This window comes from Hemiscyllium ocellatum, chromosome 17 (genome assembly GCF_020745735.1).
Source record: "Hemiscyllium ocellatum isolate sHemOce1 chromosome 17, sHemOce1.pat.X.cur, whole genome shotgun sequence".
Taxonomy (NCBI): domain Eukaryota; kingdom Metazoa; phylum Chordata; class Chondrichthyes; order Orectolobiformes; family Hemiscylliidae; genus Hemiscyllium; species Hemiscyllium ocellatum.
The window spans coordinates 601,452-625,852 of record NC_083417.1 but is presented as its reverse complement, the minus strand read 5'-3'; the positions used below and the strand labels follow the sequence as shown (position 1 = coordinate 625,852).

The window sequence follows — 24,401 nt, the reverse complement described above, 5'->3', positions numbered from 1 at the left end:
AACTGGTCTATAATTTCCTGCTTTCTCTCTCCCACCTTTCTTAAAAAGTGGTATAACATTAGCCATCTTCCAATCCGCAGGAACTATCTATCGAACTCTAGAAAATAATCACCAACGGATCCACGATTTCTCGAGCCACTTCCTTCAGTATCCTGGGATGTACACCATCAGGCCCCAGGGACTTATCAACCTTCAGACTTAACAGTCTCTCCAACTTCAATTCCTGGCAAATATAAATTTGTTTAAGTTCAGGTCCTTCAGCCACTGTTACCTCAGGGAGATTGCTTGTGTCTTCCCCAGTGAACACAGATGTGAAGTACCAATTCAATTCTTCTGCCAATTCTTTGTTCCCCGTAATATATTCCCCTGTTTCTGCCTTCAAGGGCCCAATTTTAGTCTTAACCATTTTTTTTGCCTTTCACATACCTAAAAAAGCTTTTACTATCCTCCTTTATATTTTTGGCCAGTTTACCTTCGTACCTCATTTTTTCTCTGAGTACTTCCTTCTCAGTAATCCTGTGTTGTTCTTTAAAAGCTTCCCAGTCCTCCGTTTTCCCACTTATCTTTGCTATATTATACTTCTTCTCTTTTAACTTTCTATGTTTCTTAACTTCCCTCGTCATTCACGGACATCCCTGCCTCCTCATAGGATCTTTCTTCCTTTTTGGACTGAACTGATCCTGCATCTTCTGCATTATACACAGAAATATCCGCCATTGTTCCTCCACTGTCATCCCTGCTAAGGTATTGCACCATTGAACTTTGGCCAGCTCCTCCCTCATAGCTCTATAGTTCCCTTTATTCAACAGAAATATTGTCAGTTCCGATTGTACCCTCTCCCTCTCAAATTGCAGATTGAAGCTTATTGTATTATGGTCACTACTTCCCCATGGCTCCTTCACTTCGAGGTCCCTGACCAATTCTGGTTCGTTGCACAATACCAGATCCAGAATTGCCTTCTCCCTGGTCGGCTCCAGCACCAGCTGCTCTAAGATTCCATCTCTGAGGCACTCCACAAAGTCTCTTTCTTGAGGTCCAATACCATCCTGATTCTCCCAGTCTACCTGCATGTTGCAATCCCCCATAACAACTGTGGTAACATCTTTGCGACAGACCAATTTCAGCTCCTGATTTAACTTACATCCGACATCCAGATTGCTATTTAGGGGCCTGTAGATAACTCCCAAGAGGGTCTTTTTACCCTTAGAATTTCTCAGCTCTATCCACACCGACTCTACATCCCCTGATTCTAGGTCCCCCCGCGCAAGGGACTGAATATCATCCCTTACCCACATGGCCACCCCACCCCCTCTGCTTGTCCTTACGATAGCACGTGAAGCCTTGAATATTCATTTCCCAGGCCCTGTCCACTTGAAGCCATGTCTCAGTTATCCCCACAATATCGTATCTGCCAATTTGCAAAAGAGCCTCCTGCTCATCCATCTTATTTCTAATGCTTCGTGCATTCATGTATAGTATTTTCAATTTGTTACTGCCCTCACCCTTCCCATCAACTCCTATTTCACTCAACCTTACAGCATGATCCTTTTTTGATACAGTTGTCTTTCTTGACTTCCCTTGTTCTAATTTTCCCTTCAATTTCCTCCTTAAACATCCAGTTTGTCCCCTCCCTCCCGCTACTTAGTTTAAACGTAGCTGTGTTGCAGTAGCAAACCTGCCTGCCAGAATGCTGGTCCCTAACCTATTAAGGTGCAAATTATCTCTCTTGTAGAATTTATGCTTACCACAAAACATACCCCAGTGATCCAAGAATTTAAATCCTTGCTTCCTGCACCAGTTCCCTAATCACGCGTTCAAGTCCATTATCTCCCTGTTTCTGGCCTCACCAACCCAAGGAACTGGAAGCAAAGCGGAGATAATCACCCTGGACGTCCTGCTTTTCAGCCTTCTTCCTAGTTCTCCGAAGTCCCGCTGTAGTATGTTCCTCCTCTTCTTCCCAACATCATTTGTGCCGACATGTACCACCACCTCTGGCTCTTCACCTTTGTCCTTGAGGATTTCCTGCACTCTGTCAAGCCACCCCAGACTCGAATGTGTTTCAGTAAGATCACTCCTCATTCTTCTAAACTCCAATGAATAAAGGAGGAGAAAGTAAGGACTGCAGATGCTGGAGATCAGAGTTGAAGAGTGCGGTGCAGAAAAAGCACAGCTGGTCAGGCAACATCCGAGGATCACAAGAATCGAAATGTAAGGCATAAGTCTTTCATCAAGAATGAGGCTTGTGGTCCAAGGGAGCTGAAAGATAAATGGGAGGGGGGGTGGGGTTGGGGTTGGTGGGGGTGGCTGGTAATGCGATAGATGAAATTGGGAGTGAAAGTGACAGTTCGGAGAGGAGGGTGGATCAGATAGGTGGGAAGGAAGATGGACAGGTGGGACCGTTCAAGAGGGTGATGTCGAGTTGGGAGTTTGGGGCTCGGATAAGATGGGGGAGGGGAAATGGGGAAACTGGTGAAATCCACATTGATCCCATTTGGTTGGAGGGTCTCAAGATGGAAGATGAGGTGTTCTTCCTCCAGGCGTCAGGTTGTTAGGGTTTGGCGATGGAGGAGGCCCATGACCTGCATGTTCTTGACGGAATGGGAGGGGGAGTTAAAGTGTTCAGCCACAGGGCAGTAGGGTTGCTCAGTGCAGGTATTCCAGAGATGTTCTCTGAAATGATCCACCAGTTGGCGCCCTGTCTCCCCAGTGTAGAGGAGACCGCATCTCTGCTCCACCCTCCTCTCCGACCTATCACTTTCACCCCCACCTTCATCTACCTATCACATTCCCAGCTTCCTTACACCCAGCCACCCCCTCCCATTTATCTCTCAGCCCCCTTGACCCACAACCTCATTCTTGATGAAGTGCTTATGCCCAAAATGTTGTTTCTCCTGCTCCTTAGATGCTGCCTGACCTGTGCTTTTCCAGCACGCAGTAAGTCCAACTTGACGATGTAACTGGCTTGTCCAACTTTCTCGATATAGTCCTTCAATTTAGGTATTGGATATGAGTCTGATTTTGTAATGTTGTTGACCTTCCGATAATCCACACAAAATCAATGAGTCCCATCTGGTGTGGGAACTAAGACGATCGGCGAACTCCACTTACTCCGGTTTGGTTGGATAATATCCTTGTAGAGCAAGGCCTCCACCTCCTCCTGGATCTGTCTGGATTTGAAAAGATTAAACCGATAGGGGTGCTCTTTAATCAGAATAGCATTCCCTATATCTACCTCATGTACAATAGCATTAATCCTCCCCATCTGATTCCTACACATGTCCTCATACTACAATAGCAAACCTTTCAACTGCGTTCTTTGCTCCTGAGAAAGATAGCATACTAACCTGTTCCACTCCTCAAGAACTTCTTCATTTTTAATATATTTTTGAGGTATGTCAAAATCCATAACATCTGGGTTTGATTTCTCACTCTGCCGGGCAGCAGCTAAGGCCTGTTTCTCCAGTCCTTCCTCTCTTCTAGTCCTCTGGAGGGGAGCTACACAATCGATTATAACCTGCACGAAAGATGCTTCAAATGCAGGAATTGGCAACAAAGATGCTGGTTTTATTACCACCTGTGACTTACCTACCACTTGGCATGTATGACATGTACAGCAAAAGCTAACCACATTCCAGGCGAATAAAACTGTCAGCCTGAGTCTTTTGTACACCTAGGTGACCTCCTACATGTGTTACCCGTAACTCTATCTGTCTGTATGCTACCAGCGAGACCATCTGGTTCACTTCGGCCTATATCTCCTCTGCACTAACCTGTCGTGGTCTCCATCTTTCAGATAATAACTCTCCGGAGTATCCTCTGCCTCCTTTTTGGAGTATGCGTCCTGACATAGATATCTTTTATCGTCTTGTCTTTGCTGTTGCCAGTCCCTTAGGCTTTCAGGACTAAACACTTCTGTCTGACTGTCTGCCTGTTCAGGTTTTTCCTACACATGACATCAAACAGGGTGTCTGCTAACTGAACATCAACTCCTTCATCTTTCTCTTTAGTTTTTGCTTCGTGCTGTAACTTATGATAGTGAGATCTTGTTACTACACAGTCTGGGAAAATACCCAGATATTTTTCTTCTAACTCCTCAGTTTCTTGGTCTTCCTTGAGCTTCTCCGCAACAAAGGGTGTTACTCCCACCTTGGACCCTGCTAAATCATTCCCAAGAACAAACTGAATTCCTGGAACTGACACTGTCAATCACTCCCACTGTTACTTGCCCAGTCTTGAGTTAGCACTCATGTGGGAATGCCACATTTCTGTCCATCTATCCCACAAATTACCACACTCTCGGGTAATAGATCAGAAAGATTGCAAATTCGCTCATCTCCTACTAGTAGAGACTGATTAGATCCTGTATCTCTCCAAATTACAACTACTTGCCCTTTCCCCCTATTCTTTGAGTAAAATATACCCACAGAGGCAAATTCTTTATGGAGATCAGGCACTAACTGTATACCCTGCCCCTGCCGAGGCTGTGCACTGCCCTGCAGTTCCTCAGCTGCTCTTGGGTTTCCTTTACTGCTTTCACTCACGTCATTGGCTTAGCTTCTTTTACCACATCCTTTCCCACAGTGCCTTTCTTTAACAACCAGCCCTGTGACTTTGTGTCACACTTTACCACAATGGAAACACCTGAGACCTTTCACCTACTTTTCACCCTCTTAGGCTTCTTTTTTAACCTGGGATAACTCTTACCACAGTGTTCTCTAATCTTTGTTTTGTAGTCTAGGATCTCCCCTTCTCCCAACTTCTATCCCTCACAGGATGAAATTCTGGCTGGAAGCTTGTCTTACGCACCAACATGTACTCATCTGCTAATTCTGCTGCCCTTCTCACTTCCTGAACTTTCTGTTCCTCCACATGAATTCTTATCATCTGTGGAAGTGAGTTTTTAAACTCTTCCAGCAGAATAATCTCTCGTGGAGCCTCAACATCTTACCTATTTTTAAGGCCCACACCCTTCTATCAAAATGACTATATTTAAGTTTTTCGAACTCAACATATATCTGATCTGGTTCCTCCTTTATGTTTCTGAACCACTGTCTATACGCTTCTGGTAACAATTCATAAGCATTTAAATAGCCTGTTTGACCTCTTCATAATCTCTTGACCCCTCATCTGACAGTGTGGCAAATACCTGATTAGTTCTGCCTACCAGTTTAGTCTGAACTAGCATTACCCATAAATCCTCGGACCACTCCATCTGCCTAGCCAATTTTTCAAATGAAATAAAGAAGGCTTCAACATCTTTCTCATCAAAATGTGGCAGAGTTTTGACATATTTCTACATGTCATTACCTTCTCTTTTAATCTCCATTGTGTAAACTTGATTTTGCTGACTAAGTCACAACTTGTCAAGTTCAAATTCTCTCTCTTTGCTCAGCTAAGAATCTTCTCTCTCTTCTCCCCCCCCCCCCCCTTTTCTCTTTCTCTCTCTGTCTCTCCTTCCCCTCTCTCTTTGTTTGTTTTCTAACTCAATTTTCCTCAACTGTAATTTTAAGTTTTCTAACTCTGTTGCACTTGTCTGTTTCTCTGACACACCTAAGTGTTTAAGAAATACCCTTAAAATATCAGCTTTACTTCTGTCCTTGGTTAAACCCAAGTCTAACCTCTGTGGTAATTCTAGGTGTATGGTCTTTTCTTTCTGAACTTGCTTGGCAAATTTGGGAATCATCTTCAAACGCCAGAATTTCTTGAGCCATTTTAAGAGCCAAATCTCTCTCTTTTAATTTAATAACCACAAGTAACAGAAATTGCACAAATTGTCTCACCTACATTTTATTTAGAGAACTAGGACACGAACCGGTCAGTGTTTAGATTAGAGTGGTGCTGGAAAAGCACATTAGATCAGGCAGCATCCGACTAACCGGCCAGTGTTTAAATCTAGAACATAGAGAACATAGAACTATGTTCTATGTTCTAGATTTAAACACTGGCCGGTTAGTTGGATGCTGCCTGATCTAATGTGCTTTTCCAGCACCACTCTAATCTAAACACTGACCGGTTCGTGTCCTAGATCTCTACATAAAATGTAGGTTTAAATCCACTGGGCTTTTCTTGTACCCCAGATCTATTCAAATCTGTCCAAATCTCAGACTGGATCTGTCTAAAACTGTTGAAATCCTGGACAAGAGCCTCCAAACTGTTACAACATGGGGGGAACCCCCCCCCCCCCCCCCCTCCTCCCCAGCTAATTTAAACCTGGCACACACAAAAGCTCACCTCGCATCAATAATCTGTTATATTTCGAGAGGCAAAGAACCATCCCAGGTGTCATTATTCAAATTAAAAATTAACAATTTTATTCCTTAACTCCCACAGAGAACATTAAAACAACAGCTTTTTACAATTCCTTTCTCTTAAACTTATCTTTTACCTCCCCCTCTACAATACTGGTCCAGTAAATTTCCTCTTAAATTTACAGCAAACATCAGTTCAAACCCAGTTATCATCATCGGATGTTGAACATTCTCCATCAGTTCCTTGAGGTTGACTTCCGTGTTCTGTTACACGGATTTCTTATTGATACCTTTGAGAGCTATTCGGCTAGCTGTCTGTTTATTGGTGCTCTTTGCTGTTCTCTCCCTAACTGTTGAAGCTGTCGAGTTTTATACCTCAAAGCATCAGATCATTTAATTGGTTTGATATCATATCAAACTGTAAAATTCAAATTCAGTTGGATTTTGGTAACTGAGGCATTGTTTAAACTGATTGGCCGAATTTGAATTTGTTTTTGTTCAGTGGCACCGCAACTCCAACAACTTGTTTCAACCAAATGTTACATTTTTAAATTGTTCAGCACATTCTGTGCTTTCGGTCAGTCCTCGCTAGCTACTTCTGTCTCTTAAAGGTACAGTACACACCTACACCTTCATAAACAATGGCCATCAAGCTAAATACCCGCATCCCACCTTCATCCCCATTTTCCTTGATCCTTTTAGCGAGAAGTGCTATATCTTCCTCCTTGAAAATGCATAATGTTTTGGCCTCAAACACTTTCTGTGGTAGAGAATTCCACAGGCTTGCCACTCTCTGGGTGAAGAAATTTCCCCTCTTCTCAGTCCTAAATAGTCTACCTTTTACCCTTAAGCTATGACCCCGATTCTGGACTTGTTCACAATCAGGAATATCCTCCTCCATCTAACCTGTCTGTCCTGTTAGAATTTTATAGATTCTGAGATCCCCCTCAGTCTTCGAAGTTCCAGTGGGTATAATCCGAATTGATTCAATTTCTCCTTTAGATCCTGTTGGTCCTGCATGCGCAGGAATCAATTTGGTATATCTTTGCTGCACTCCCTTCAAAGCCAGAATATCCTTAGTCAGATAAGGAGCCCAAACCTGCGCACAGTATTTCAGATGTGGCCTCACTAATGCTCAGTTTAATAGCAGAAAGACATCCTGGTTCCAGAACTCTAATCCTCTCACGTTTTGCTGCCTTTACTACCAGCTGCACCTGCACATTTACTTGCATTGACTCATGCACAAGGGCACCCAGGTCTCTTGAAACATTTCTCTTCTCAATTTACAGCTGTTTAAATAATGTCTGCCTTTCTAGTTTTGCACCTAAATTAGATAACCTCACATTTATCCACATTGTACTGCATTTGTGCACTCACTGAGCCTACTCAAATCACTCTGCAATATCTCTGCATCCTCCTCACAGCTCACCCTCCCACCCAACTTTGTGTCATCTGCAAATTTTGAGGGATTACACTTAGTTTCCTCATCTAAATCATTAACTTATATTGTGAATAGCTGTCTCCTAGTAACAACCAATAGTCATTGCCTGCCATTTAGAAAAAGACCCATTTATTCCTTCTCTTTCCTGTCTCCTAACCATTTTCTATTCATTTCAATGCAGTACCCCCAATCCCAAACACTTTAACTTTATATATTATTATGTAGGACTTTGTCAAGCTTTCAGAAAATCCAAAAAGCCATGTACACTGGTTTCCCCTGATCGACTCAACTTGCTAAATCCTTGAAGAATTCTATTAGATTTGTCAAGTGCGATTCTCCCTTTTGTAAATCCATACTGTGTGTGATTCCACAAGTGTGCTGCTATAAAGTCCTTGGTATTGGACTCTAGCATTTTCTCCACTGTCAATGGTCAGACTCACTGGTCTGTAATTCCATGCTCCTCTTTTTAAATTTGGGTAATTTAAGTAATTTGGATAAGCTAATACCAGGCATCACAAATAATCAGAAACTTGTTCTGACCTGTGTGCTTTATCTGTCTCTTATCAACTGTTCCTCACTCTGTGTATTACTACTTTATAACCCATATAAACTGTCATGAAAATGTCAAGCATTTTCAGTTTACAGTTTACAAAATTACATAATTGTTTTAAAATATTAAACGTCATGGTAAACAAATGCACCACAGGAGGCATGCCTTCATCTTATGTAACCATGACGGCAGCTGACAATGAGGCCTGGCTTTTGTCCTGGTGTGGGACTTGTTTTTAGCGTGAGCTCTCAATGTCCCCACTGTAGACGACAAACTAGGCAAACTCATTGCCGTGCTATTAGCACTGATCGTAACATGCTAGTCTTCAGCTAATTCAAATCATTTCATGTGATATCAAGAAATGGCTGAAGACCTGGATACTGCAAATACTTTGGGCTCTTGACAATTTTTCAGCTTTAGTACTGAAGACATGCTTCAGAACTGGCCTTGCCACTAGCCAGTGTTTTCTAGAACAGCTACAAAACTGCCAGAGAAAGAACAAATTCCACTCATTACTGCTGCAGCTGTACAAAGGTCTGATACATCCACACTTGGAGTATTGTGTACAGTTCTGGTCACCGCATTATAAGGAGGATGTGGATGCTTTGGAAAGGGTGCAGAGGAAATTTACTAGGATGTTGTCTGGTATGGGAGGAAAGTCTTATGAGGAAAGGCTGAGGGCCTTGAGGCTGTTCTCGTTAGAGAGAAGAAGGTTGAGAGGTATAAGACAGATGTCAGAGGTAGTTTCTTTACTCAGAGTAGTAAGGGTATGGAATGCTTTGCCTACAACGGTAGTAGATTCGCCACGTTTAAGTCATCATTGGACAGGAATATGGACGTACGTGGAATAGTGTAGGTGGGATGGGCTTCAGATTAGTATGACAGAGCGGCGCAACATCTAGGGCCGAAGGGCCTGTACTGCGCTGTAATGTTCTATGTATGTTCTATGTTCTATTACTGCCCAGTTCACTCTTGATTATTCGTAACATGATGGAAGGAATTCCTATTTGGTAATATTGTCAGTGACCTGCTATTCGCCACTTAGTTTGACTTCTGCCAGGACCACTTTCTCCTAACCTCATTACAGCTGTGGCCAGCCATGGACAAAAAGCTGTATTCCTGAGGTGATGTGAGAATAGCTCCCCTTGACATCATGGCAGCATTTAACCCCATGGGGCATCAAGGAACCATGACAAAACTGAGGCCATTTTGAATTGAGGTGAAAGCTCTCCGCTAGATGAAGTTGTTCCTGATACAAAGGAAGATGGTCATGACTGTTGGAGGTTAGTCATCTCTGCAGGAATTCTTCAGGATCTTGGCTGAACCATTTTCATCAATTACTTACCCTTCATAAGACCAACAGTAGTGAATTCACAATGTACAGCATCATCCTCAACTCCTCCGATACGAAAGCAGCTTAGGTCCAAATGCAAAAAGACCTGGACAATATTCAAGCTCAGGCTGATCTTTAAATAGCAAGTAATATTCACATCGCACAAGACCAGGTAATGAACAACTCCAATAAGAGAGAATCTAACCCGTACTCCTTTATATTCGGAGACATTTCCATTGCTGAATTCTCTGCTAATAACCTCTTGGGAGTTACTGTTAACCGCAAACTGAATTGGAACAGCCATATATATACTGTCACTACAAGAGCAGGTCGGAGGCTAAGGATTCTGCAGTGAATAACTTGCCTCCTGTCTCTCCATTATCTGTCCAAAGCACAAGTCAAATATGTTGAACAACCCCCCCATCCCACTTGCCTGGATGATGCAGTTCCAATAACACTCTAAGCTCAACACCATACAGGGCAAAGCAACCCACTTGATTGGCATCCCTTTTAACACCATCAGCATTCATCCCCACTGACTCATGGTGACAACAGTACGTATCGTCAACAAAATGCACCGCAGCAAACCATGTTACTTCTGCCATCTAGAAGGACAAGGGCAGCAGGTAGATTGGAGCACAACCACCTGCAAATTCCCATCCAAGCCACACATTGTTCTGACTTGGAACTATATTGCAGTTCCTTCACTTGTCACTGGGTTAAAATCCTAGATTTTTCTAACCGCACTAGATGTGGATGGGATTTATTCTAGGATTCTCTGGGAAGCCAGGAGGAGATTGCCGAGCCTTTCGCATTGATCTTTATGTCATCATTGTTCTACAGGAATAGTACCAGAAGACTGGAGGATAGCAAAAGTTGTTCTCTTTTTCAAGAAGGGGAGTAGAGACAACCCTGGAAATTATAGACCTGTGAGCCTGGTTTCGGTTGTGGGTAAAGTGTTGGAAAAGGTTATAAGAGAAGGGAGTTCTTTGAGAAGGTGATCAAACAGGGCGATACGGTTAAAGCCATTGATGTGGTGTATATGGATTTCACTAAGGTGTTTGATAAGGTTACCCACGATAGGCTATTGCACAGAATACGAAGGCCTGGGATTGAGGGTGATTTGGCGGTTTGGATCAGAAATTAGCCAGCTGAAAGAAGACAGAGGGTGGTGGTTGAGGGGAATGTTTATCGTGGAGTTCAGTTATTAGTGGTGTACCGCAAGGATCTATTTTGGATCCACTGCTGTTTGTCTTTTTTATAAACAACCTGGATCGAGGGTGTAGAAGGATTAGATTTTTTTATTAGATTAGATTCCCTACAGTGTGGAAACAGGCCTTTCGGCCCAACAAGTCCACACCGGCCCCCCGAAGTGTAACCCACCAGACCCATTTCCCTCTGACTAATGCTCCTAACACTATGGAGCAAGTTAGAATGGCCAATTCACCTGGCCTGCACATTTTTGGAGTGTGGGAGGAAACCAGAGCACCCAGAGGAAACCCATGCAGACACGGGGAGAATGTGCAAACTCCACACAGACAGTCGCCCAACCCAAGGCTGGAATCGAACCTGAGCTCCTGGTGCTGTGAGGCAGCAGTGCTAACCACTGAGCCATCGTGCCGCCCATGGGTTAGTAAATTTGTGTATGACGCTAAGGTCAGTAGAGTTGTGGATAGTGACGAAGGATGTTGTAGGTGACAAAGAGACATAGATAAACTGCAGGGCTGGGCTGAGAGGTAGCAAATTGGATTTAATGCAGAAAAGTGTGAGGTGATTCACTTTGGAAGGAGTAACAGGAATGCAGAGTACTGGGCGAATTGTAAGATTATTGGTAGTGTAGATGAGCAAAGAGATGTTGGTGTCCATATACATAGATCCTTGAAAGTTGCTACCCAAGTTAATAGGGCTGTAAAGAAGGCATACAGTGTGTTACCTTTTATTAGTAGAGGGATCAAGTTTTGGAACCATGACGTCATGCTGCAGCTGTACAAAATTCTGGTGCGGCCGCACTTGAAGTATTACGTGCAGTTCTGGTCACTGCATTATGAGAAGGATGTGGAAGCTTTGGAAAGGGTTCAGAGGAGATGTACTAGGATGTTGCCTGGTATGGAGGGAAGATCTTACAAGCGAAGGTTGAGGGACCTGAGACTGTTTTCGTTAGAAGGAGGTTGAGAAGTGACTTAATTGAGACATTTAAGATAATCAGAGGGTTGGATTGGGTGGACTGTAAGAGCCTTTTTTGTAGAATGGTGATGGCTAGCATGAGAGGGCATAGCTTCAAATTGAGGGGCGCTAGATATCGGACAGATATCAGAGGTAGTTTCTTTACTCAGAGTAATGGGGCATGGAATGCACTGTTTGCAACAGTTGTAGACTCGCCAACTTTACAGGCATTTAAATGGTCATTGGATAGACATATGGACGAGAATAGAATAGATGGGCTTCAGATTGGTTTCATAGGGTGGCGCAACATTAAACAAAGAAGGGCCTGTACTGCACCGTAATATTCTACGTTCTATGTACTCAACGCCAACTGATACCTCTCATTATTAATAAAAAAAGCAAATCCACCTTTTTCTTTTGATATATTCCTCTGGAACATCAAATGCCCTTGTATATTGAGCTCCCAGTTCTGATCACACTGCAATCATGTCTCTTAGTCGATTTTGTTACAAATGTTGCATGATTTCAACTAAAAAGCCTTAAGCTGTGAGTTTTTACTATTATTACTTCTTCTAGTTCCAATTTCTGCTGCATTATTCTCTTTATATTTTCTGCTCTGACTGAAACTGAGTTTTATTCACCTCTTCACTACTCTGCTCTCTTGTTTCTTTTCAATATTTTAAACTCACTTCAATTGAACCCCCCTCATACTAATTAGTTTAAAACCCTATCTACAGTTTTGGTTTATTAGGACACTCGTTCAAATTAAACCCATCCCAACGGAATACCTCTCTCTTTCTCCAGTACTAGTGCTGGTGTGTGTGAATTGGAATCCATTTCTCCCATACCAACCTTTGAGCTGTACATTTACCTCTCTAATCGTATTTACCCTACTCCAAATTGCATATTTAGTAAAATAGAATCCTACAGTGTGGAAACAGACCCTTCAGCCTGACTTGTCCACACTGATCCTCCAAAGAGTAACCCACGCAGACCCATTCCCCTACCCTATTATCCTATATGACCAATGTGCCTAACCTACATATCCCTGAACACTGGGCAATTTAGCATGGCCAGTTTCATCTTCCGAGACAGAAGATGAGGCGTTCTTCCTCCAGGCGTCTGGTGGTGAGGGAGCGGCGGTGAAGGAGGCCCAGGACCTCCTGCGCATTTCGTCCACATCCCGCACCTCTGCCCTCAGACCACATCCCGCACCTCTGCCCTCAGACCACACCCCACCAACCGTAACAAGGACAGAATGCCCCTCGTGCTCACCCTCTACCCTACAAACCTTCGCATAAACCAAATCATCTGCCGGCATTTCCGCCACCTCCAAAAAGACCTCACCACCAGGGATATATTTCCCTCCCCACCCCTTTCCACCTTCCGCAAAGACCGTTCCCTCCGTGACTACCTGGTCAGGTCCACACCCCCCTACGACCTACCCTCCCATCCTGGCACTTTCCCCTGCCACTGCAGGAACTGTAAAACCTGTGCCCACATCTCCTCCCTCACCTCTACCCAAGGCCCTAAAGGAGCCTTCCACATCCAGCAAAGTTTTACGTGCACATCCACTAATATCATTTATTGTATCCGTTGCTCCCGATGCAGTCTCCTCTACATTGGGGAGACTGGGCGCCTCCTAGCAGAGTGCTTTAGGGAACATGTCCGAGACACCCGCACCAATCAACCACACCACCCCGTGGCCCAACATTTCAACTCCCCCTCCCAATCTGCCGAGGACATGGAGGTCCTGGGCCTCCTTCACCGCCGCTCCCTCACCACCAGACGACTGGAGGAAGAACGCCTCATCTTCTGCCTCAGAACACTTCAACCCCAGGGCATCAATGTGGACTTCAACAGTTTCCTCATTTCCCCTTCCCCCACCTCATCCCAGTTTCAAACTTCCAGCTCACCACTGTCCCCATGATTTGTCCGGACTTGTCCGACCTGCCTAGCTCCTTTCCCACGTATCCACTCCACCCTCTCCTCCCTGACCTATCACCTTCATTTCCTCCCCACTCACCCATTGTACTCTATGCTACTCTCTCCCCACCCCACCCCCCTCTAGCTTATCTCTCCATGCTTCCGGCTCACTGCCTTCGTTCCTGATGAAGGGCTTTTGCCCAAAACGTCAATTTCGCTGCTCGTTGGATGCTGCCTGAACTGCTGTGCTCTTCCAGCACCACTGATCCAGAAACTGGACTCAAAATGTTAACTCTGATTTCTCTCCACAGATGCTGCCGGTCCTGCTGAGTTTTTCCAGCAACTTGTGTTTTTGTTTCAATATTCCATCATACTCCTGACTTGTGCCTTATAGATGGTGGACAGCTTTGTAGAGTCAGGAGCTGAGTGACTTGCCATAAAACTCCCAGCCTTCAGTTTGCACTTGTGCTCACCATATTGATATGGTCAGTTGAGACCAGTTTCTTTTATGCCCCATCCCCTTCCCACCAACTCCACACTCACTTTCTGTTGCTACCTCTCTTCTTCCCCTATCCAACTAGCTTTCTCCTTCAAACCCCTTCCTTCCCTCATATCCTATGTGATGATACAATGACTTTAAGAGGTGTATTTTGTCCTGTTTTTGTTTGAAGAGTGGTTTTAAGGCAGAGGTGCTATTTAGATCCAATAAACAGCATGTGAGGCCTTGGGTTTTTTTTAAAGTTGGAGTAACTGAAGCAGCCTGAATGGGTGGGGCAAGTTACAACAGTACCAGGAGTTTGTTTTCAGTAGCAGTACGTCTCTCCCAGCTTTTCTTTTTCTCTCTCTCTCTCTCTCTCTCTCTCTTTCTCTCTCTGCATTTTTTCTTTTCTTTTTTCATTCACAGGATGAGGGTGTCATTAATCAGGCAGTATTTATTGACTATCCCTGTGCTGTGGATCTGAAGTCACGTGTAAAACAAACCAGATGAGGATGGCAGCCCTTCCTTCCCTAAAGGACATTAGTGAACCAGAGGGGCTTTTCCGACAGTTGACAATGGATTCATGGTCATCATTCCAAATATTTTTATTAATAAAGAACAAAGAAAATTTACAGCCCAGGAACAGGCCCTTCGACCCTCCAAGCCTGAGCCGATCTAGATGCACTATCTAAATCTGTCAGTCAATTCCTAAGCATCTGTATCCCTCTACTCCCCACTTATTCATGCATTTATCCAGACGCATCTTAAATGAATCTACCTTGCCTGCCTCTACCACCTCTGCTGGCAACGTGTTCCAACGCCCACCACCCTCTGTGTGAAGTACTTGTCACGTGTATCCCCTTTAAACTTTCCACCTCTCATCTTGAAAGCGTGACCTCTTGTTATTGAATCCTTCACCCTGGGAAAAAGCTTACCTCTATCCACCCTGTCTATACCCTTCATGATTTTGTAAACTTCAATCAGGTCCCCCCCTCAATCTCCTTTTTTCTAATGAAAAATATACGTAACCTACTCGACCTTTCTTCATAGTGAGCACCTTCCACACAAGGCAACATCCTCGTAAACCTTCCCTGCACCCTCTCCAAAGTGTCCACATCCTTTTGGTAATGTGGCGACCAGGACTGTACACAGCATTCTAAATGCGGCCAAACCAGAGTCTTGTACAAATGTTAACATGACTTGCCAGCTCTTATACTCAATACCCCGTCCAATGAAGGCAAGCATACTACATGCCTTCTTGACAACTCTATCCACTTGTGCAGCAACCTTCAGGGTACAATGGACCTGCACTCCCAGATCTCTCTGTCCATCAACTTTTCCCAAGGCTCTTCCGTTCATTGTATAATTCGCTATAGAATTAGTCTTGTCTAAATACATCACCTCACATTTGTCTCGATTGAAATCCATCTGCCACTTTTCTGCCCAACTCTCCAGTCTATCTATATTCTCTGTATTCTCTGACAGTCCCTTATGCTTCCTGCTATTCCACCAGACTTCGTGTCATCTGCAAACTTGCTGATCATACCAACAGTGCCCTCTTCCAAATCATTTATGTATATTACAAACAACAGTGGCTTCAACACTGACCCCTGTGGAACACCACTTGTCACCTTTCTCCATTTCGAGAAACTCCCTTCAACTACTACTCTCTGTCTCCTGTTGCTCAACCAGTTCTTTATCCACCTAGCTAGAACAGCCTGCACACCATATGACTTCACTTTCTCCATTAGTCTACCATGGGGAACCTTATCAAATGCCTTACTAAAGTCCATGTAGATGACATCAACAGCCCTTCCTTCGTATTGAATTCAAATTTAACCATCTGCTGTGATAGGATTCGAACCCAGGTCCCCAGAATGTTATCTGGGTCGACAGTCCAAGGATAATACCACTGGGCCATCACCTTCCTACTTTTATTGTATTTTAACTGTAGTGTATGAATAAAGTGTGTTTTGCTTCCTATCTGGTTGTTTTGATCAATCGGGTTGCATCTGAAACACAACGACTGGAACTTGCCTTTAAAATAAGAAAACGTTAGTGTCTAGGTTATCCGCTTAGTATATTCTGAGGAGCTCAAGTCTGGCCCATAACATCATTCCCTCCCTCCCTCCCTGTTAGCTCCCTGCTCCCTCTGTCTTCCCCTTTCTACCTCTCCTCTTTTCTTTCCTCCTTTTCCCTCACACTCTCCTCTACCCTTCTCCTTCTAGTCAGTTCTTTGCACTTGCCTTGCTGCCTTCCTGTCTCTCCCTTCCCCTATCCCAACCCCTTGCCCTCCACTTCTTCCACTTGACTTCTTATTCCCTTCTCATTCCCACTTGCCTTCCCTCTCCCTTCTCCCTCTCCCTTTCTTCCCACCAACCTCCTCCTCATCTCCCCAATTCCTTCCCCGAGCCTTTGCTCCTTTCTTCTCCCGACCCTCTTCCCCCTCCTTGCTCTCCCCACCCTCTTCATCTCCCCGACCCTTCCTCACCCCGTCCCCTTTTCATCCTGTTCCCCCTCCCCTTCCCCTCATAGCTCTCCTGAATCTGGTCCGATGTTCCTTCACCCACATTCACAGGTGAAATTTCAGATGTGGCAGGAGTTTTCTGTCAGTTAATGATTAGGTGTCTGTTTATTGGATTGCCTAATGTTAGCTCTTGCACAGTCTACAAAAAAGCCTTTGTTCAGTTGAGTCAAATTCACTGCGATTCTAGTGCAATGACTCTTTCATGTTGCTGAACTGGTGAAATTGTAATTGTATAGCGTGGACCTGATCTCAGACATTTTGCTGATCCAGCCCTGTCAGGAAAGCAGCATTAGCCATGTGAAAGGAAACAGGAGGATTTTGGTTGATGGGTGGAGCTGGGAGAGAGAGTTGGAGATAGGCAGCAGTGGGTTAAGGTGGAAGCAAAGAGCAGAGTTTGTCTTCCAAGAAGTGGAGTAGTTCCTTATTGGAGAGGGACTAGAGTGTAGATTCAGTGTGGCTGGAGTTATGAGTAAAATACTTTGGGGAAAGTAGAAGAAGAAAGTACTGTCTGAGGGAGAGGTGTTGTGGGGAGATGGAGAGTTTTTTGGTTATGGAGTTGATTATCTCCCTTTCTTTGTATCTCACAGTGCTAATATGGATTTGAGCCTCTCTGTTAATTGTATGGTAGTTTCTGGTCTTGTGGTTAATTATATTCAGTTCCAGGTGTTGTAACACTGAGACATACAGCCAAATTAAATTAATCTCCCAATCTCTATATTTACAGCACAGTAAAATTAAAACCTTCAAAGACCTTCAACATTTACCCCAACGGTTCCTAATCAGGCATTTGAATAACTAGTCCTAGACTCGATAGAAACTTTTGGATCAAGAATTAACCTGCAATTAAGATCAAGGTCTAGCCTCTCAAACAATCAACAGCTTGTTCCATTTTCAATTCACAGCTCCAAACCAAAATTCATAAAAGAATAAAATTAAAATAATGAAAAATCAGCAAGGACTCTAACAGAGGTCATTAATTAGATTGTTGCTTGATCATGTATAAAGGCACAGTTTTCATCGTAAATTTGCCAAAGAGGTATAAAGATACACTTAATAGCATTGGGATGAGGGTGAGTTATGAGCTATATACTTGTAATGTTTTCTTTTTACTTGGTTTAAATCTATTGACAAGTTGGTTCTGGACTCATCCTTCTTCAGCTGGCTGTTAGGAGTTTGACCTGTCTCTTCCTCTCTCTGTGTATTCAATTATTTTGCGTTAATCCTGCTGTCTTCCATGCTGCAGATTCTGGATGAAGTTCTACGAGATCTCTATCGATTGTTAAAGTATGTGAACCAGTCTGATGAAGATGAAGTAGTGGTATTGCATGCACAGATTGCACTAGAGGAACTGGACCATATCGTCAGGAGATTTCTGTTCCCAGAGGAAAAACTACAGAAAAAAATTGTCATTCTTCCATAACAGAAGGTGCCAGAACCTCTTTGTACTGAACTTTGGGATCAACCAATTTGAATATTTTTCAAATCCACTTTTAAGACTATGATGGAACTCCAGTAATACCATACCACATTTAGTCTTTTTTTTGTTGTAAGCTTAACACTTCAGTACGAAGCATGATAAGGGACAGGCATGATTAAGTTTGTTCACTTGTAGCACATTCTCTCCAAATGTTCCAGGAAGATGAGTTTTCTTATGATGACTGTGTGACTGGCAGTTTTAGTTAATGTTAATGGCAGCCAGTAGAGGAGATTGCATTTCTGTCACCATCTTTACTGAAAAGGGTACTGATAGCTGGGTTAATAGGAAGGATTTGACCTTTCACATCTCTTTACAGTAATAGTGTACAATTAAGCTCAACAGTGGGTCTTTCCCCACTGATTCTCACAAACCCATTCTCTTTGCATGTAGTTTGGCTAGACAGAAAGTGGGGACAGTGGAAATCTCATTCATCCATCTATATATAATTACAAATGAGATGATGAAGCATTTAACTATGTACAATGCACATATACATAAAAAATGCACTTTCAAATTTCAGCGTGACTCATTCATGATGCCAAATTGACAAGCTTTAAAAAGTCATAGCGAGTGAGGAGTGGAATAAACAATGAGATATACAGGAAGAGGAAACAAAACAAGAACAAATATGGAATGTGAAATTCTGGAGCCTGAAGATCACAAAAAGGTCAACAGCACAGATGACTGATTAACAGTGTTTAATATGTATCCTACCATCATTTGGTGCGATGCAATTATTGTTTATTAACTAAAATTAAGATAAATTAGGGAGTCAAGCAGGATCTGTGGAGAGAGAGAAAGAATTTATACAGGGCTTCACAAACCAAGCCACAACCAGCAATTATATTCCAAGTTAGTGATAGCTGTTATAATTCACTGAATATAACAATTCTGAGGTTCCTTTAAGTTCTTCCTTTTTTAACGATGGAGCATAGCTTAATTGACTGATCCTTGAGGTCCAATTCCTGCTCCAAAAAGCCCATTGGAAGACTGCCTTAAAAAAAAATTACTGTCAGTTAAAAACCCTGCTCTCAGCGGGGTTATGCCAATTTTTAAAGTTATGAAATGGAGTCACATTGCATGAAAGTTTGAAAGCATTGGCTTAACATTTCAAGTCAGTGGCCTTCCTTCAAATGGTTCTGATGAAAGATCATAGTCTTAAAATATTAATTCTTTTTCTCTCTCATCTGATGCTGCCTGACCGCTGAGCATTTTCAGCATTTTCTACTTTTATTTCAGATTTCCCATATTTTGTTTTTCTGAAGTAACTAGATGTACCAGGTTCTACATATCAGTTCACTCCACTCTGAATTTATTGTCCATAAAGAAATTAATTATAGACGTGTTATTTGTTTGTTAAATAGTCCAGAACAGGGGAAAAAGTTGTTCTTCTCACAAAAATGTAACTTTAATTAAAATATATATTAAAACTATTAGTGTAATTGGAATAATCAGCAAGTCCCTCCTTGAATGCATATCATCACCCATACATCAGCTCATGTTAAAGGTTCTTACTAAGAAGGGCACAATTGAGTTTAGGAACTCATTTGACCTACATTGAAAGAATTGTAGCATGAGTGCATCCAGTGTTAATACTGTGGCAAGGGGGATCCACAGTATTCATAACACGTCTTTCACCGGAATTCTTTGTGGACATATTTCATCAAGAAAGATCAGTACGTCAGATCCCTTTCCTGCCTGGCTTGATCATCTCTGCTCCCTTTGAGAGTCTGTTTTTCTCCGACAGCTCTGCCAGACAAGGCTTCTTATTCCAACATTCAGACAGGGTAGGGTATAAAAGGGGAAATGATGTACTTTGGAAAAATAGCGAAGGTGTATAAATGGGTTCGCAATATCAATTAAGGTAAGTAAATGATATACAGTCATAGAATCCATAAGACATAGGAGCGGAAGTAAGGCCATTTGGCCCATCGAGTCCACTCCGCCATTCTGGCTATTGAGGGAGTGCAGCATAGGTTCACGAGGTCAATTCCTGGAATGGCGGGATTACCTTACACTGAAAGACTGAAATGACTGGGCTTGTATACCCTTGAGTTTAGAAGACTGAGACAGGATCTGATTGAGCTGAAAATGTGTTGCTGGTTAAAGCGCAGCAGGTCAGACAGCATCCAAGGAACAGGAAATTCGACGTTTCGGGCATAAGCCCTTCATCAGGAAGGGCTTATGCCCGAAATGTCGAATTTCCTGTTCCTTGGATGCTGCCTGACCTGCTGCGCTTTAACCAGCAACACATTTTCAGCTCTGATCTCCAGCATCTGCAGAACTCACTTTTTCCTAGGGGATCTGATTGAGACATATAAGATTATGAAAGGATTGAATACTCTGGCAGCAGGAAACATGTTTCCGCTGATGGGTGAGTGCCAAACCAGAGGAGACAGCTTAAAAATATGGGGTAGACCATTTAGGACAGAGATGAGGAGAAACTTCTTCACCCAGAGAGTGGTGGCTGTGTGGAATGCTCTGCCCCAGAGGGCAGTGGAGGCCCAGTCTCTGGATTCATTTAAGAAAGAGTTGGATAGAGCTCTCAAAGATAATGGAATCAAGGGTTATGGAAATAAGGCAAGAAGAGGATACTAATTAGGAATGATCAGCCATGATCATATTGAATGGCGGTGCAGGCTCGAAGGGCTGAATGGCCTACTCCTGCATCTATTTTCTATTCAATCATGGCTGATGGGCATTTCAGCTCTACTTACCCGCATTCTCCCCGTAGCCCTTAATTCCTTGTGACATCAAGAATTTATCAATCTCTGCCTTGAAGACATTTAGCGTCCCGGCCTCCACTGCACTCTGCGGCAATGAATTCCACAGGCCCACCACTCTCTGGCTGAAGAAATGTCTCCGCATTTCTCTTCTGAATAGACCCCCTCTAATTCTAATTCTAAGGATTAAGCCTAATCCTACAGCATGGAGTCATGCCCTTTGACCTAAACCGGTCCATTGCCAACCTAAGTGTCCATCCACGCTAACTCCATTTCCCTGAACTTGACCCATATCTTTCTAACCTTGCCTATGAATTAATGCCTTTTAAATGTCATTAATGTACCCACCTCAATCACTTCCACTGGCAGCTCATTCCATATGAGTGCCATCCTCTATGTAAAAAAGAAGTTGCCCTTCTGGTTCCCTTTTATTCTTTCCCTTCTAATGTTAATCTGATGCCCTCTTGTCCTCAATTTCCCAACTTGGGAAAAAGACTGAGTGCATTCACCTCAATTATGCCTCTCATGATCTTATACACCTCGATATGATTCTATATGATTTCACCCACCCTCCCCTGCCAGTCTCCTCCGCTGTAAAGAAAAATGTCCTAGTTTGTCCACCCTCTTCCTAAAACTCAGAATCCTAGCAACATTCTTGTAAATTTCTTCTGCACCCTTTTTAGTTTAATAACATCCTTCCAATAGCAAGGTGATGAAAACTGGATAAATATTCCAAGTGTAGTCTCTCCAATGTCCTGTATCACTGCAATTTAAACATATCTTGGAAGGGTCCTCAAATGAGGCTTGGAGAAGCAGAGTTTAGGAATATGTGATGATGCTGCCCCTTTAACAACGTTTAGTGGTCTTTGGTTTTTTCTAAGAGGGGTTGTAAAGGCAGTGATTCTGAAATGGCTAACAGACACTGCCTGAGTCAACAATCAGAGGAGGCCTTTAGGATTTTTTTAAAGCAAAACAATTTATTTACATACTACAGTTGAAACACAAGGAAAAGAAAACAGAATTTAGAATAATAACTATTTGAAAAGCCAACCGACTCAAAATCGCAACTTAACGAAACTGTTCGAATTGCCGCAACGTCCCATAAATGGCAATGGTAAATTCAAACACAGTTTCTTACAAACAGGAGAAATTTTAGAAAGAAAGTTCAGGCAAGACCTTTGTTGAAGCATGGAGCTTCTTTTCACTGTCACTTCTCTGCTACCAATAGCTTCTGATTGCCTGCTATAACTAAACCAAACTAGAAAAATCCTGCACTGGGTGAACTAGCCACTCCCCTTTCATTGTGTTTAAAAAAACGTAACGGCTTCCTCTGATTGTTAACTTAGGCAGTGTTTGTTAGCCATTTCGGCACCACTGCCTTTACAACCCCTCTTGAAAAAAAAACAAGGACAGCATAACCTTGTTAAAGGGGCAGCATCATCACAAATAAAAGGGGACAATCACATTGCTGGAAGTGTATTGTAGACCCCCAGACTGACAATAGAGGACAGATATGAAGACAGTTCACTGAGGTGTGTAAAATAATAAAAAGACATTTTATGAAAAGGTAATTTTATGTGGGGATTTCAACTTGCCCAATATTAATTGGGATAGTCTTAGTGTAAAGGGTTTAGAAGAGGACAAAATTTTGAAATGTATTCAGGAGAGTTTATATCAGCATGCAGAGGTCAAATAAAATCCAAATGCTGGATCTTATTTTGGGGAATGAAGCTGGGCAAGTGTTTGAGATGACAATGGGAGAGCAGTTTAGTGACAGCATCCACAACATCCATCTATTTCAACTTTGTTATGAAAAAGGAGAAAGGTCGTCTGCAATTAAAGGGTTTCAACAGGGCGGAAGCAGATTTTATTCAAATAAAGCAAGATCTGGCCAAAGTAGTCTGAGTTGTGGTTCTGTTCACCGTGCTGGAAGTTTTTGTTGCAAACGTTTCGTCCCCTGGCTAGGCGACATCATCAGTGCTTTGGAGCCTCCTGCGAAGCGCTTCATTGATGTTTCTTCCGGTATTTATAGTGGTCTGTCCTTGCTGCTTCCTGTTGTCAGTTTCAGCTGTCCGCTGTAGTGGTTGGTATATTGGGTCCAGGTCGATGTGTTTGTTGATGGAGTTTGTGGATGAATGCCATGCCTCTAGGAATTCCCTGGCTGTTCTCTGTCTGGCTTGCCCTATGATAGTGGTGTTGTCCCAGTCGAATTCATGTTGCTTGTTGTCTGAGTGTGTGGCTACTAGGGATAGCTGGTTGTGTCGTTTTGTGGCTAGTTGATGTTCATGTATGCGGATTGTTAGCTGTCTTCCTGTTTGTCCTATCTAGTGTTTTGTGCAGTCCTTGCATGGTATTTTGTACACTACATTAGTTTTGCTCATGTTGGGTATCGGGTCCTTCGTTCTAGTGAGTTGTTGTCTGAGCGTGGCTGTTGGTTTGTGTGCCGTTATGAGTCCTAAGGGTCACAGTAGTCTGGCTGTCAGTTCAGAAACGCTCCTGATGTATGGTAGTGTGGCTAGTCCTTTGGGTTGTGGCATGTCCTCGTTCCGTGGTCTGTCTCTTAGGCATCTGTTGATAAAGTTGCGCAGGTATCCGTTTTTGGCGAATACCTTGTATAGGTGTTCCTCTTCCTCTTTTCGCAGTTCTGGTGTACTGCAGTGTGTTGTGGCCCTTTTGAATAGTGTCCTGATGCAGCTTCGTTTGTGTGTGTTGGGGTGGTTACTTTCATAGTTTAGGCAACACACACAGACAATAAGCAACATGAATTCGACTGGGACAACACCACTATCATAGGGCAAGCCAGACAGAGAACAGCCAGGGAATTCCTAGAGGCATGGCATTCATCCACAAACTCCATCAACAAACACATCGACCTGGACCCAATATACCAACCACTACAGCGGACAGCTGAAACTGACAACAGGAAGCGGCAAGGACAGACCACTATAAATACCGGAAGAAACATCAAAGAAGCGCTTCGCAGGAGGCTCCAAAGCACTGATGATGTCGCCTAGCCAGGGGACGAAACGTTTGCAACAAAAACTTCCAGCTCAGCGAACAGAACCAGAACAACGAGCACCCGAGCTACAAATCTTCGCACAAACTTTGAAAGTAGTCTGAGATTAACTACTTCTGGGTAAATCTGTGGGGAGAGGGTTCAAAATGGAATTGGCAAGAGTACAGGCCCAACTTCTTCCCTTCAGGGTGAAATATAACAACAGCAAACCCGGAAAACCCAGAACATATAGGAATATTCAGGAGTGGATAAGAAGAAGAGAGGATTTTAACGGGTACAAAAGGAGCAAATCAAGAGATTCTAGTGCCAAAAGTGCAGAGGGGAATTTATGAAAGCAATTAGGAGAGCAAAAAGTGGGCATGAGAAAAATACTGATGGGTAAGATTGGGGAGAATCCTAAGATATTGTATAAGTACATTAAGGGGAAGAGGATAATCTGGGAAAGAGTAGGGACCAAGAGTCAATCTGTGTGCAGAGCCAGAGCAGATTGGTGGTTTGTTAAATGAATATTTCATATTT

General features: G+C 43.1%; 1 protein-coding gene across 1 annotated transcript in view; it reads left to right on the top strand.

Annotated features, from left to right (window-relative positions):
* Window positions 1–19,573, top strand: part of tango6 (transport and golgi organization 6 homolog (Drosophila)) — a 217,185-nt gene extending 197,612 nt beyond the window's left edge. Inside the window, exon 18 of the mRNA XM_060838313.1 lies at window positions 17,910–19,573. Within this exon, the coding sequence (XP_060694296.1) occupies window positions 17,910–18,086 (177 nt within the window). The 3' untranslated portion in view covers window positions 18,087–19,573. The remainder of the gene's footprint in view (window positions 1–17,909) is intronic.
* The last annotated feature ends 4,828 nt before the right edge of the window (window positions 19,574–24,401 follow it).